This window comes from Mauremys reevesii, linkage group 8 (genome assembly GCF_016161935.1).
Source record: "Mauremys reevesii isolate NIE-2019 linkage group 8, ASM1616193v1, whole genome shotgun sequence".
Taxonomy (NCBI): domain Eukaryota; kingdom Metazoa; phylum Chordata; order Testudines; family Geoemydidae; genus Mauremys; species Mauremys reevesii.
In genome coordinates this window covers 80,364,719-80,380,040 of record NC_052630.1, presented here as the reverse complement: position 1 = coordinate 80,380,040, position 15,322 = coordinate 80,364,719, and the positions used below count along the sequence as shown (strand labels likewise).

The window sequence follows — 15,322 nt, the reverse complement described above, 5'->3', positions numbered from 1 at the left end:
CCCTCCCAATCAGAGAGGTGTGTCAGTTGCCTGTGCTGCACCATCCTCCAGGACTTGTGAAGGACTCTCCCCAGGACTGGAATCCGCCTAGAGGAGAGAGAGCAGGGACTGGGCAGTTAGTAGGTGGTGTATGTTGGGTGAGGACTAAGCCTTGAAAATATAATACATTTCTGTGGAGTCCTCCATAGTGGGGAAATGACCTTGAAGAGGGATACTGGGGGAAGCATGGCTAGGGGTTCTCTTGCTCATGTGGATCCAGTGGAACTGTGCTGATTGGCAGAGAGAGGAGGATGATCTGGAGATACAGTTGGCATAAAGGGCACAGGTGCTTCACAAAGACTGCATCCCAGAGGGATCTATGGAGTATGGGGCAAAACCATGGCTCATTCTATTGGAATGGGAAACCCCCACCTGAATAACAATGTGAGAGAAACCCAATAAGGGACTTTTTCCTCCCAGGGGCAATCTGCCCCCCACCCCCACAGATATGGTTCAGTACAGTTCAGTTAAAGTACATAGGTAAAACTTCACAGAAAATCAAGTCCCCATTCCAAAAGGCTTGCAGTCTAAATATAAATAGATGTTAGGATGTATTTAGTGAAACAAAAGGAAAACCAGTTTGTACTGAATACTTTGGTTAAATGTTCAAGAGTAGTGACCCTTATGTCAATTCACATTTTAATGACAACTACAGTGCACAATACAGGGACAGGGCATTTTAAATATTATAGACAGATTAAAGAGAGGTCCATAAAGATAGTCACATAGAGACATATCTGAAAAGAAACAGATAATCAAATGAAACAGAGGAACACAGATCTAATTTATGGTGAAATAAAGCTGGTTAGCACTGAGAAATCTGACATGCCAGCATACATTGGGTAAATCAGTGTTCACTTATTCAGCGTTTAAGCACAGAAATATATCCTAATGAGAAGCAAAGCATACCTTTGTCACAGATACGGGTGATAGACATGTCTGGCCACCAGCAGTAAAGTTGCAGAAAACCTCAATGGCATCAGAAGGACATCCAATATTTGGGTCAATCCAGTATTTTCCTATCAATTTATAATCCCAGATAGAAAGGTGAAAAAAGATATAACTGCTGTTAAACAATCTTCAGAATAAAATTTCCATAATTTTTGGCAAATGTTGGAAGTAATATTACTGCAGCTTAACCTCCTATGGCATCACTAGGAACATAACAGACTAGCCTCCTTGGAGTTACTCTGGGTTTATGCCCAATGTAGGTGATCTGAATTTGGCACATAAAAATTTGATGTTCAGCCAAAGCAAAGCAAATAAATAAAAAAAATCCACAAAGCCTCCACATTACTGTCATATTATCAATAACTATTCCATACGGTTTACCTTTCCTATGGCTTTTGTACCAGTTTGGGATTTTCAACTCTATCCTTTGTTTCCAATACTAAATACTGAGTGTGAACAGGTGGCGTTCCCACTCTGCTCCCAACAAAATCTATGCATGCTATAGGTGGTCAAACATACTCCTCTTCCTGGGATTTGGCTTTATCAAATACATGAATATCAGCCTAAGTTTTCATCCTGAGCCTGGCTAGTTCCTCCATGTCCCTGCCCTCAGTTCCCTCTGACCAGAGGTTCATTGGCAGCTCTTACATCTTGGTGGAGTTACTAAGCAGTACCTGCTGCCATCATGAATTGGTACAAGTTATTCCACAGCTTTATGCAGGGTTCTAACAGGGTGGGCAGCAGAAGAGCCCAGCATATGTATGCTGGATCATAGCTCCTGCCACCCTGTTACTCTGACAAAGTCATCATCACTGCACAGCTAATCTATATTTGATGTACAGCATGTCTGATCTGTATTTGTGACCTGGTTTCTGTTTAATCCCCTTTCTCTTGATTGTTTGAGTTTATTTCAATGTGTTTTCATCAAGACCAGTGGTTCCCAAACTTGTTCCGCTGCTTGTGCCCCGTGCCGCTTCCAGCAGCTCCCATTGGCCTGGAGCAGTGAACCACAGCCACTGGGAGTTGCGATCGGCCAAACCTGCAGTCGCGGCAGGTAAACAAACCGACCTGGCCCGCGAGGGGCTTTCCCTGAACAAGTTTGGGACCATTGGTCTAGAGGGATATAACAGGGGTTTTGGATACATGGCAGACATTGTAACTCAGGGGTCGGCAACCTTTCAGAAGTGGTGTGCCGAGTCTTCATTTATTCACTTTAATTTAAGGTTTCGTGTGCTGGTGATACATTTTAATGGTTTTTAGAAGGTCTCTCTCTATAAGTCTATATATTATATAACTAAACTAGTGCTGTATTGTAAAATAAACAAGGTTTTCAAAATGTTTAAGAAGTTTCATTTAAAATTAAAATGTTGATCTTATGCCGCTGGCTCGCTCAGCCCACCGCTGGTCTGGGGTTCTGACCCTGGCTGGCAAGGGTCTGGCAGCCAGAACCCCAGACCAGCAGTGGGCTGTGCGGGGCTGGCGGCTGGGACCCCAGACCAGCAGTGGGCTGAGCGGCTCACCCCGCTGCCACTCAGGGGTTCCATCCGCCGGCTCCTGCCAGCCAAGATCCTGGCTGCTGGACCCGCTCAGCCCACTGCCGGTCTGAGGTCCCGGCCCTGCCCACATACAGTGGGTACCTACCTTCTCCCTGGTTCTGGCCCATTCTCTTCCTCTCTCTGCACTGAGCTGAGAGTGGGAGTGCACTGAGCACAGGGCTGGGGATGAAGGGGCCAGGAGCTAGAATGAGGGAGGGGGCTCAGGGTTGAGGCAGGAGGTTTGAGAGTGGGGCACTTACCTGGGCAGCTCCCATTTGGTGTGAGGGGTGCAGGTGGGAATGTGGGGGTGGTGGTGCAGGAACTCCCGTTTGGTGCTCAGGGTGGGGGTGGGGATGTGGGGGGTGCAAGAGTCAATACAGAGGGCTGGGGGCATAAGAGGGGGGTGCAGGTGTCAGGGCAGGGGGTAGGGGGGCTGGGTATGTGTGGAGGTGCCAGAGTCAAGGCTGGGGTCATGGGGTGTGTGTGTGAAGGAGACAAGCAGATGGCTGGGTGTGTATGAGGGGGGTACAGGGCACGGGCCTGGGGTGTGTGTGGCTGGGGTGTGTGTGAGGGGGGGTCAGGGCAGGGGCTGGAAGGGATATGCCCCTATTCTACCCCCCCACCTTCCTCAAGGCCCTGCCCCTGCTTGTTCTCTGCCTCCGCCAGGAGCAGCGAGCACGCTGACTCTGCTCCTTCCCGACCCCCTCTCTCGCAAGGGCCATCAGCTGATCAGCCGGCAGGGAGGGAGGGACAGACGGAGAGGTGGAGGAGAGGCAGGAACCCAGCACACTATGGGAAGAAGCAGGGGAGCCGGCAGGACCAAGCTTCTGTCCCCTGCCCCTTGCCCCCTGCCCCTGTGGGTGAGGGGGTGGAGGGTGGAGAAGAACGGGCCATGCTGGGCTGGACAGGATTTTTAATGGTACGCTGCTGTCTGCCGGGCAGCATGCCATTAAAAATTGGCTTGTGTGCCATCTTTGGCACACGTGCCAAAGGTTGCCGACCCCTGTTGTAACTAATCTCAAAGCAAAATACAGTTTGAAAAATGTAGTGAAAGGCCTGTGCCAACAGAGAAAAGAAAAAAATTAAGCTTTGGAATTATAAGAAAGATATGTTAAGTTTTACATCTATCTTAACAGTTACACACTTAGAACTGGTACACTCTTATCCACTCTAGATTCCAGAGCACATTTCCTTGATGGAACTAATGTTCATTCTATAACTAATACTGACTATTCAGCAGCTAGGAGATGTAAATTAGAATCTTAATGCTGAATCCTCTTCTCCACATACAATAGTTAGAGATTTGTTTCAAAATTAATTCTGAGAGGAAATCCTTTTTCTATAATTAGTATAATAGATGCTCATCAATTTCTGTGAACAGGAAATTAGTACAAGTACCAGCTCATAAAACAGAAAAGTGTTTGTTTGCACGTAGGGGCTGTAGTGCACAAAATGCTTTTATTTTCTCTATCTTCATTTCACTTTTGCTGCTAATATCACAGGTGACCCTCTCTACAATATGTGGGTGTAATGTGCTTTAAAGATGTTGGTTAGTGTTTCTTTCATACTTGGGATAGAATATTAAGGCCAATTATTCGTTTTTTATCCTGGTGCAAATCCCACTAAAGTCAGTGAGAGAAGAAACAGTGCAAGTGACAAGTCTAAAATAAAGCAGAATTTAAGTCCATGTTTCCTAAGCAACAGTTAAAGATAGGCTAGACTGTGCCCCAGAATTGACAAATGGAGGATCCTTTGTGCAAATCTCCCCATGTCGGCAGGAGAGGGCATAGGGAATGGGTGGCTTCCAGTGAGGGCCAAGCACATCCTTTCTTTACCAGTGTTTTGCAGATTAAGTAGACAAGATAAAATAACCTGGGGCTATATTACTTTTTGTGTGGAGCCCCTTCTGTAATAGGAACCCCTCTTTCAAAGGGCGGTCCTGGGGGCAATTGGACCTCTGATAGTGCAGTTCCACTGAGAGTGCACTAGCAAGAACTGAGAAGGCAAAATGAGATGACACTTGGGTTCTAGAGCCTGAGAGAATAGCTCTGGATTCATGTGGATCCTGGAGGACCCATGGAGTTTGGAGTCAGACCCATGGAGGGCATGTTGAGGGGGCAAACCCCAATGGTGGAACAGCTTTGTTAAGAAAACCTCATTGAATTTTCCTCCCCCTTAGACTCCTGCGGCTTTTACTGCATGATGGATGGTCCTATTCCATGCTTTTACCATGCTACAATGACACAGGCAATGAGATTTTAATCCTCAACTGTTTGGGATTTGGCTACTTAACTCCCTTAGGCTCCTTGGAAGAGTCTTGTTTTACATGAGTTTTCTAAACATGTTTATTCATGTTTAAATCATTACAGTATGTGAAAGCCAATGCATACGTTTATACTGAAAATGAATACAATACTTTTGCTCCATACTGGCAAACCCTACCGCCACAGAGAAGCATAGCTCCATTGCAGGGTAAGGGGTGGAGGGCTAGGTGCCTGCTGACTGCACACCCTGCACCTTGATGCACAGGGCAGTGTCAGAAGTGGGGCAGGGGCTGATGATTCACCAACTGTTTCCCCTTCCCTCATGTGCAAAGGGGTGTAGGAGATATTGTCTGCAGTGGGCTCAGAGTTGTTCCACTGCTGCTCCACAGTTTGCAGAAGGGTGGTACCTTCCTTCTTGACCTCTGCAGCTATCCACAGTGCACAGCCTGGTTACTCAGGGCCAGGACTTGGCCCACAGAAAATAAAGAGTCCACATGCAGGAAGCAAATTCTTTCATGATTGGCTAATAACAATCAGGTATGAGTCAGTAAGTTGCCTAACAAAGACTGACTCTGGACAATTTTACCTGGTTAGATGCCATATACATGCTGTTTAGCTCATCAGAGGGCACAACAATAATTCCCCATAACATTTACATAAGGTTGCATTTGAAAATAAGTACTTTGCCCCCATTACCTCTACATTCATTTCCTTTTTGCATATTTGTTTTTATTTTAACAATTGTTACCTGTAAGAAATTCATGGTGCTAATGGAAAGATTTGAAGATATTTATAATGAACACACTCAGACGGTGAAGTATGTGAAATACTTCTATTGATGTCACATTTCAATGACCATTCAAGATTTATTGATTAATGGTTGCCTCAAATATAATAGTTCTCAATATATCTGATTATACACATTTTTTTCCTATAAAAATATAGACCTTTATCCACACAAAGTTCGTTGCAGGATGAGGTATTTGAGAAATTATTTCTATAACAAAGCTAGATTTAAAAGATGTGAAAATGTTACTAAATCTTAGAAAAACTAGATTTCAGATTTTCAGCATGTTTTTTATTTATTTTATATCTGAAGTACTTTAGTGTTAAAAATAAAAATATAATTATACATATCTATACAATATGGCCAGCTTTCACCATATTTGAACATAGTACAGGACATTCCAAAGCACTGTTTAGTAGCCTGTTATTTACTCTGTTCTTATGCTATGTAATGACTGGGCTCAATCCTTTCCCCTTTGAAGTCACAATTGGCTTCAATGGGAGCAGGATCAAATCCATATTGTCTGGAAACTGTGATAATTACAGAACTCAGATTCTGCACATTGAGTCAGATGATGCCATTGGCTCAGATTCTGCAAATACTTGCATACACGAGTAACTTTATACATGTGAGTAGTTCAATGGGACTACTTTATGTGTATAAAGTTGTTAAAACATCTAAGAGCTTCCAGGAGTGGGCACTTCAGTCAGTCATGTTAATATGCCCAGTTTCGTCAAGCTGCAGTTTGAGGGTGTTGGTATGAGCAGTGAACACTGAATATGCTAACATCAGAAGACACACTTTACATATACAATACATTCACATCAACTTAGTGCAAAATACATATAGATTTGTGCGAGTTTGAGCAGTGATGGCCATGAGAATTTCTGTAGAAGTAGAAGCAATCTTGAATATCGTGTTAGGAACCAGTGACCTGGTGTTAGAGCAAATATTTTAAATACCTAAGTACCAATTACCTCTAAAATTTATTTTTGAATAATAAATCCATAACCTACTGTAAACAGGTGCATATGGAAATACTGTGATAGGTGCTGCAGAAATACTATGGTAGCGAGATTAAGGCAGGGCTTTTCAAGGGGGCATAAAGGTACTAGATGCTCAACTTTCAATGAGTTACAATCGGTACTGGGAGCCAAACTCTCTTAGGGTTCTTTGAAATTTCCAATCTAAATGGTGTGTAGAGCAAGGCTTTAAAATTACACTGTTTTTGTTGAGTTTTTGAGAAATACATCACACCGAGTCACCTCAGTCAGATCACTTTTCATGAGGTTCTTTGATATGAGGGGCACACAAGATACATAACATCTCAGGGTATGTCTACACCGGAGCTGGAAGGTGTGATTTGCAGCTGAGCAGAATACCCACGCTAGCTCCGATTGAGCTAACGTGCTAAAAATAAAAGTGTAGTCGTGGAGGCATGAGCAGTGGGAGGGGCTACCTGCCCAAGTATGTACTTAGGGTCTCAGATGGGATCATACTCAGGTGATTAGCCCATCCCACCACTTGTGCCACTGCACAAGTACTTTTAGAGCACTAGTTCAATTAAAGCTAGCGTGGGTATTTCAGTTTCAGTGTACGCAAACCCATAATGTAAAATGAAAAAAGGTAAACGTAGAAGTCCGGGTGTGGGCAGTAAGAAGTCTCTAAGCCTGATTTTCATCAGTGTACATCAATTGACTTCAGCTGAGTTACCCCTGGTTTACACCAGCATGATAAGAGTATCGTATCCTCTGTACTGAAAAAGTGCAGGTTTGAGATTGTTTTAAAGATCCTGCTACTCACAAGAAATTCAGCACTGAGTATTGGTAGGTTGGAATAGCCTAGAAGTAGCAGCAATTACTTTTTCACCATCCACAGAGAGCAAAGGCTGCTTTGGGCATAAAATGACAGGCAACTCCATTATGGATAGGTGTGTGGTACTCAGTAGTAATATGGAATTAAAAAGTTAAAATTAATATAGTTATTAAAATGCCACCCATTACAGTTTTGCTCTAGAAATTAAAAGTTGGAAACAAGATATTCTAAATCTTGATGATATGTATGATTTGATGAAAGTAGACACTTACCATCTGATACTTTACGTTCACAGTTAAGCAAATCCCTGCAGATGCGTGCTGGGTTATCCCGAGTGCCGAGGGGGTTCTTGATACTGTGCAGTAAATTGCTAAGATAGTGTAGCGTTTTGAATATCTCTGCACTGTGATCTAGTAAAGTTACTTCAGTATTCTGGTAGCTCTGCCGTTAGCAATAATGTTATCACAAAAACGCCATAGCAGCAGTGCATGCAGTTAAATCAAATGCCCATTGGAGACCACATGCAGAAATGAAAGGTGTTTATGATGCATGCAGCCGGCCACATATAAGATAATAGAAATGATTTATTCAAATTAGAAATAATTAGTACAATTTATTAAAATTATTGGAGCAAAGGAGTTACAGTCAGGTTAAAAATCATGCAAAAACATTGTTATAATACATGGAAATGGAAATTTGAATGCCCAAAAAAGAAAAAAAAAAAGAAAAGAAAGAAATTAGTTCATTTTATAAGCGATACCACGCTGTCAGATTTTGAACAACGGAGTTAATAGTCTTAGGTCCCATTTCTAAAGACACGTACAAATGTGTAACTTTACACATGTGAGTAAGTTCATTGCATGTGTGTAGTCCCATTGACTGCAATGACTCTACTCACATGCATGAAGTTAAGCGTGTGTAAGTGATTGATGGATCAAGGCCTTAATGACAGTCTCATTTTTGGCATGTAGCTGAATGTATACACTTCACATTGTATAATGGATTGATACTTTCCATCCTCTTTAATCATATTTAAACATTGGAAATACTGTGGGTTTTTAAAACTTGACTTAAATTGCATCCTATATATCCAATTTTGTTCAATCATATTATACATGGGTTAGTTTTTCCTCACAAAACAGTTCCTAGTTTTTCTCTGTTTTCAATAAAGCCTTTGTGAAGAAGCCATGTTTTGGCCTTAAAAAACCCAACTCTTTATAAATTTTCTAATGTATGTGCCAATGTAAATAAAGCAAGATATATTACCTCCATCTGTAGTGCACCATTTGATTCAATCAAGGCTTGAATAGCAGCATTGATGTCCATTTGTTTCTGTGTAAACCAAAACCATTGAAGATCAGCAGTAAAATCAACAGAGAATAAAATTAAGGTTGTAAGTTCTTCATGTATGGCTGCAGAAATATACTAGTTATATCTGATGAAGAATTTGAAAGTCTTTTGATTAAAACATATTGCGCATAAATGTGTATGTATCAAAAAGGACAAAAAAGCCCGCCTTCCCCAAAACCTCTGAGGTCTCCTCATTATTTAGTTGAATGCTCCACACCCATTACATTACATACTATGTGAATTCTTACTTTTAAAAGGAAAAAGCAAACGGCAGAATGAAATGGAATACTCTTATTTTAAAGAATTGTAATTTAAAAAAAGAAATTATTTTAGTTTCTTTTATCAGTTATTTTCCTGGGAGAAAAATAAAACAAACAAACAAAACAAAAAATCCCCCCCCCTCCAAATCTCAAACCAAAACTATTGGCTCCAAACCTGTCTGCCATCCATCTAATCTAATACATCGACAGTTACGAATACTATTTATATCTGGAGAAAAAGGTGATATTTACTCTCCAAACAAGATAAACAAAGAACAATTCAGTCTCTAGTCATGCACATACAACATGGATCAGATTCTCTGATCCCTTTGCACTACTCTAGTGGCGAAAAGTGCTATATCTTGCCAGCTGAGAATTCCTTTGATGCGAGGGAGTCCTTGACTGGCAGACAACTAGTTCAGCTGCCTCCTATACGTCAGGCCACCCTAGATCCCACTGTAGGGGGGATGCCAGAGTGGGAGGGAGTGCAGCATCTGTCACGCCATGGCCTGACTCAGGAGGGTGGCCCAGGAAGGGGGCTGCCCAATAGAGCAGAAATAATAGAAAAGAACTAGAACGGTAAATCCATCCTCCCAGTAAGTGCTGGATAATAACACCCTAGAAAAAGATGGATACATTTGATGTAAACTGTAATGGCATCTGGTGAATGACATACCATGGAGCATCCTACTTCCCTTCAGAATTTGTATATGCTGAATTCCTACCAGTAAGCTTTCAAACTGGAGTGAAGTTTACGTAGGTCAAGCATGTGAGCATGGGCATGTGATTTGTCCTTTTAGGACTCTGCAACATGGTAGCACTACTAGAACAGAAGATGTCAGATAGGAGGTTTAGCATAAGCAACTATATCTGAGCTTAGATATTATAGTGATGAGTGCTAAAGAAAAAACATCTGAATTTCACTTAAGATGGAGGACGCAATACCCTATGAAGAGGGTCTCAAAATTTTCACTTTCAACAATGAGGGAATGTGTTGTAGTTAGCACAATTATGAAACTTACTCTTGGACCAGGTACCCCAGGTGGACCCTAGAAAACAAGAGAAAGCAGTTATTAGGTATTGCAGGCTTCTTTAAACCATACGTGCAAGGAGAACCTAGATAAAAATACCTCTTTATACACTTACTGGTGGACCTGGATGACCCCGTGGTCCCTGAGGGCCCTAGGAGAAAGGAAGATAAAATGCATTAGGGTTAAAAAAAAATCCTTCTACTTTTGATTTTTTTTTTTATCAGAAAATGCCATAATGAAGTGTAGTCAGCTGTAATCGGCACAAAGATTTCTTGGCAGAGCTGTAGACCATTTGTCTCCATTTCTGAATGTACGGCATTGTGCATTTTAAAAAAGTGAGTGTGGTTCTTGTGAAAGGTGCCAGGCTGATAGTGCTGGATACCAAAAACCCCTCTGTTTATCCAATCACACTTGATATTCAGAGTACATTTATAAATAGTGTGCAAAAGGTTAATAAATGTTTAATAGATTTTATAAGCATGTCACACATGAGTAGTATGTGTTATGGATAGCTATAAACACATCAGCACAAAGTGTTATAGATGGTTATAAAGAATCTCTTAATTTACTGGACTAATTGATCAACCATTTAGTAAAATATATATTAATAATGTATTAGCCCGTAATAAACTATTTATAAAAATACACTTAATACAAAGTATGACATTTGATCCAAGACGTGGAACACTTACATAATGGACCCTTGCATTACAGGCTTCTCTCCTTCTAATCAAGCAACATGTCGCCACCATCCCTGGCCCCAGAGGAACTTCATTTAAGGGTGGAATTAAGCAGCAGGAAGGGAGGGGGAACCAATTACAGTCAGCAGGGGCCTTGCAGGGAATAATGTGTACAACACACACAAAGGTTAATGTAAGTGGAAAAGGAAAGAGAAAAGTTGACACCTCGGGTGTAGACCTCACAAAAATAACATCCCTAATCAACACTGTTATACCAACAAAAGTTTCTAGTGTAGACCTGGCCAAAACCCTCATTCTAGTAGTAAACCATTTCATCTGTTCCTTTCAGTTCTCTAACCAACACACCAACAAGTAGTATGGCATCCAAGAGACTTCAAAAGAAACATCTGCATAAGCATCACTGTACAGAAGACCTGTGAGCATGATCCTGCATCTCAAACTGCCAACCAAGTCAATGGGAGTTTGGGGGGTGTTTAGAGCATGCAGGGTTGTGTCCCATGCTAGTACACACACATTTAAATGAAAGGATGCCAGATTAGATCATATAAAAGAGACTAATTTGGGTAATTGAGACTTTTCAGATCTATCAATCTTTAGAAGCACGTTGGTCACATTCTTTAGCCCATGTGATATAAAATTCATGGGACAAAACACATGGTAGCTATGTGAGAGCGCATTTGATTTTCAATGAGAGCTGTTACGATGACCTTGATTCCCTCAGTCTCCATAGCCCAAATCTGTATATTGTGAGTGCTGCTATTCTATAAACAGCTGTCTAGTAATTATGGAGGGGAGTTAAAACTGAGGGCATTTCTTTATGTTTAGGTTTAGCCTTTGCTGTTTTTTAATGTGAAGGCTTTAAGGGCTGAGTCAGTTCGGATATTTTATTTTGTCAGCTTTTCATCCACCACCTACTGTCACTGGGTCCTACTTACCTGGTTTCACCCTGTGTATGCATATTCAAGACTATAAGCCACCACCTCCATGCCGCAGACCAACATCTACTGTAATTTTACAGAGGCACCATTGATTAGTGGTTAATGTAGGGGAACAGTAATATAACCTAAAACTTCTGATTCCTAACTCTGCCACTAACTCTGTGTGATTTTGGCAAGTCACGTAACGTCACTCTGTCTCCCTTATTCCATCTACGGCTAATACTACTTACCAATCTTTAAAAGTGCTTTGGGATCTCACGCTTAAATAGGCACAAAGTATTATTATTGTTGTTATAAAACTGATGAGATTTGATGTTAGCAAAATCTTCCGTATGACTACTTTGGGTCAGATTCTCAGCTGGTGTAAATCAAGTGAGTTCAATAATGCTATGCCAGTTTATGCCAGCTGAAAATTTTGCATTTAATTAACCAGATCAGTAGCAGGTTTGTCGTCAATCTGTCTCAAGGATCCTTCAAACCAATGGGTGTATATTACTGTATTCTTTGATCATGCTTAGCAAATTGCATCTGATATCCTTATTGGTAGAAAAAGAAAGGGAAAGGGTGAAAAGAAACTAAAAGAATAATTTCCACAGAGTAAGGAGATACTTATGTATCTTGGTTCAGGACTGGGTTACACAATGGCCAAGTTACAGCAAGATGTGAAGGCTTCAATGATCTATACTGCCCCTATGTAAACACTTATTTCTAGTGAATAGATGTCTTTGTTCTGTGTAGTGATTCAAAACTTTCATTGGATTTCTCGTAATAGCTGAAAGATTCTATATTTTTGGTGTATGCACCACAACTGTATGTCTGTGGAACTATTTTAAGACATGTGAGATTTATAGAGAGGGATTTTATTGACAGTTGTATTGTTCTGATGAATTTAAACTGTTCTATAAAGAGGTGATATGACTCAATCTGCCTTGATCCACTATTTCCTTGCTAATCAAATCCCATATGAAAAGGTAAATTGGCAGCCAACTGCTACCTGGGGCAACCCCCCTTGGGCATATTACATTTCTTAAATGCTTTAAAACTTCAAGGATCTACATAAATTACTTTTACAAGCCTTTTAAACATAACAAAATTGCAAATAGTATGTTGGAAATTCTGTAGAAACATTATAAATGCTCCTTTCTGCCACAGAGCTGCAGTAGAAGGTTAAATTGCACATTTTATGGATTAAGTTAATTGCAGAATATTCCCCTGGAACGTACAGGATTAGCTTTATGAATCTACTTAAATGCTAATGTGATCAAAGGATAAGTAAAGGAGTGAGAAAAGTATAATTCCAGTTCCTTAATACCAAAAACAAAGAATAAAATGAATTATTTTTAGTGTATCCTTTAATCCTTTCAAGCCCTTAATTTGACTGCTAGCGCAAAAGGTCAAAGGCCTGAACTCCATCCTTTTCTCTTTGATACCTAAAAATTCTGATCCTACAAACATTTATGTATGTGCTTAACTTTAAACATGAGCAATCAGTGACAACAGCACTACTTACATGCTTACAGTTAAGCATGCACAGAAGTGTTTGCAGGATCAGGACCGTAAACACAGTAGGCCTGATTTTTAGAGGTGCTGAGCACTCATAACTCCTGTTTGACCTAAAGAGAGTTGTGGGTGCTCAGCCTTTACGAAAATCAGGACATATGGTTTTGATCATCATCTCACTTCCATCACCTTTATGCCAGTGTAACAATGCTGACTGGAGCGGAATTCTTCCTGGGTTACACTGGTGTAAGTGAGAAGAATCACCCTTTACATGTTTTTATGTCCCATTTTATTGAAGACAATAGAGAATCAGAGAATATCAGGGTTGGAAGGGACCTCAGGAGGTCATCTAGTCCAACCCCTTGCTCAAAGCAGGACCAATCCCCAGACAGATTTTTGCCTCAGGAAGGGCTAATAATGTGATCCTTGGATGCACAAATGGGAGTCTTGAGTAGGAACAGAGAGATTATATATATCTTCTGTGTTTGGCCTGATGAGACTGCTGCTGTGTCTGGTTCTGGTGCCAACAATTCAGGAAAGATGTTCATGCCTTATAGTGATAGACTCAAGGAGTTTAATGTATTTAGCTTAACAAAGAGACGGTCACTGGGTGACTTGATTACAGTCTATTAGTACCTACATGGAGAAAAATATTTACTAATGGGCTTTTCAGTTTAGCAGGCAAAGGTATATATAACAAGATCCAATGGCTGGTAGTTGAAGCTAGACAAATTCAGACTGGAAATAAATTGTAAATTTTTAACAGTGAGGAGAAAGTAAATAAGGAAGTATTATTTACTCCTTCTCATAAACTAGGAGTCACCAAATGAAATAGGCAGCAGGTTTAAAACAAACAAAAGGAAGTATTTCTTCACACAATGCACAGTTAGCCTGTGGAACTCTTTGCCAGAGGATGTTGTGAAGGCCAAGACTATAACACGGTTAAAAAAGAATTAGATAAATTCATGGAGGATAGGTCCATCAATGGCTATTAGCCAGGATGGGCACAGATGGTGTCCCTTGCCTCTGTTTGCCAGAAGCTGGGAATGGGTGACGGGGGATGGATCATTTGATGATTACCTGTTCTGTTCATTCCCTCTGGGGCACCTGGCATTGCCCACTGTCGGAAGACAGGATATTGAGTTAGATGGACCTTTGGTCTGACCCAGTATGGCCGTTCTTATGTTCTTATGTTAATTAACCACTGGAACAATTTACCAAGGGTTGTGATGGATTCTCCATCACTGAAAATTTTAAAATCAAGATTGAATGTTTTTTAAAAAGACAAGTTCTAGTTCCAAAGGAATTATTTTGGGAAAGTTCTATGGTCTGTGTTATCCAGGAGGTCAGACTAGATGATCACAACAGTCCCTTTTCTAGCCTCAGAATCTATGACTCTATGACAGGCAGAAATCATCAGCTGAAGAAAATAATGCACAATATTCACTATCTTCTCATTCAGCATGGGCAGTGCTGCTGATTGAAATTATGAATATTCTGAGGGGTGTTTTTGACCTTTAAGCAAATGTTTGGTGGGAAAATGAAACTCAGTTGTGAATGTTTGCAAGGGGTAAGAATCTCTTCATTTGAAAAGAAAATGTTTGCTGCAAATACAAGAGTAGGGTTCAGTCCAACAAAGTGTATCTGCAACTTCAAGTCAGGCTCCCTATTTAGATACAAAGATGGACTGCTGTTGAAGGCTAAAAAGCAAAAAATTATGAGCCAAATCCTCAGCTGCTGTAGATGGATATAGTTCTATTGAAGTCAATGGAGCTTCACTGGCTTACATTAGCTGAAGACCTGGCCCAGCATATGAAACCAGTTTCTGAGTTAGCTGGGGAAAGGACAGAAGAGTTAGGGCAGGTCTACACTTACAACACTGCAGCTGTGCCGCTCCAGTGCTTCAGCAAAGACGCTACAGACATGGACAGGAGGACTCCCTAAAGAGGCAGTAGGTATGTTGATGAGAGAAGATCTCCCGTGGACATAGCACTGTCTACACCAGGAGTTAGGAGAAAATCCCTGAGTGAAGTAGTTATACTGACATAAATGTCTAGTGTAGACCAAACCGGAAGCTTTGTTGCTTTATCTTCAATATTCCCTTTGGTAGATCTGTTTTCCTGACACGCTCTTCTTACCCCCATTAACCAT

General features: G+C 41.0%; 1 protein-coding gene across 1 annotated transcript in view; it reads right to left on the bottom strand.

Moving 5' to 3' along the window:
* The window catches only part of COL24A1 (collagen type XXIV alpha 1 chain), a 246,219-nt gene that overhangs the window by 2,638 nt on the left and 228,259 nt on the right, over window positions 1-15,322 (bottom strand). Inside the window, exons 54-58 of the mRNA XM_039484094.1 lie at window positions 10,148-10,183; window positions 10,024-10,050; window positions 8,658-8,723; window positions 7,664-7,832; window positions 949-1,058 (exon numbers count right to left, since the gene is read on the bottom strand). Coding sequence (XP_039340028.1) covers window positions 949-1,058; window positions 7,664-7,832; window positions 8,658-8,723; window positions 10,024-10,050; window positions 10,148-10,183 — 408 coding nt within the window. The remainder of the gene's footprint in view (window positions 1-948; window positions 1,059-7,663; window positions 7,833-8,657; window positions 8,724-10,023; window positions 10,051-10,147; window positions 10,184-15,322) is intronic.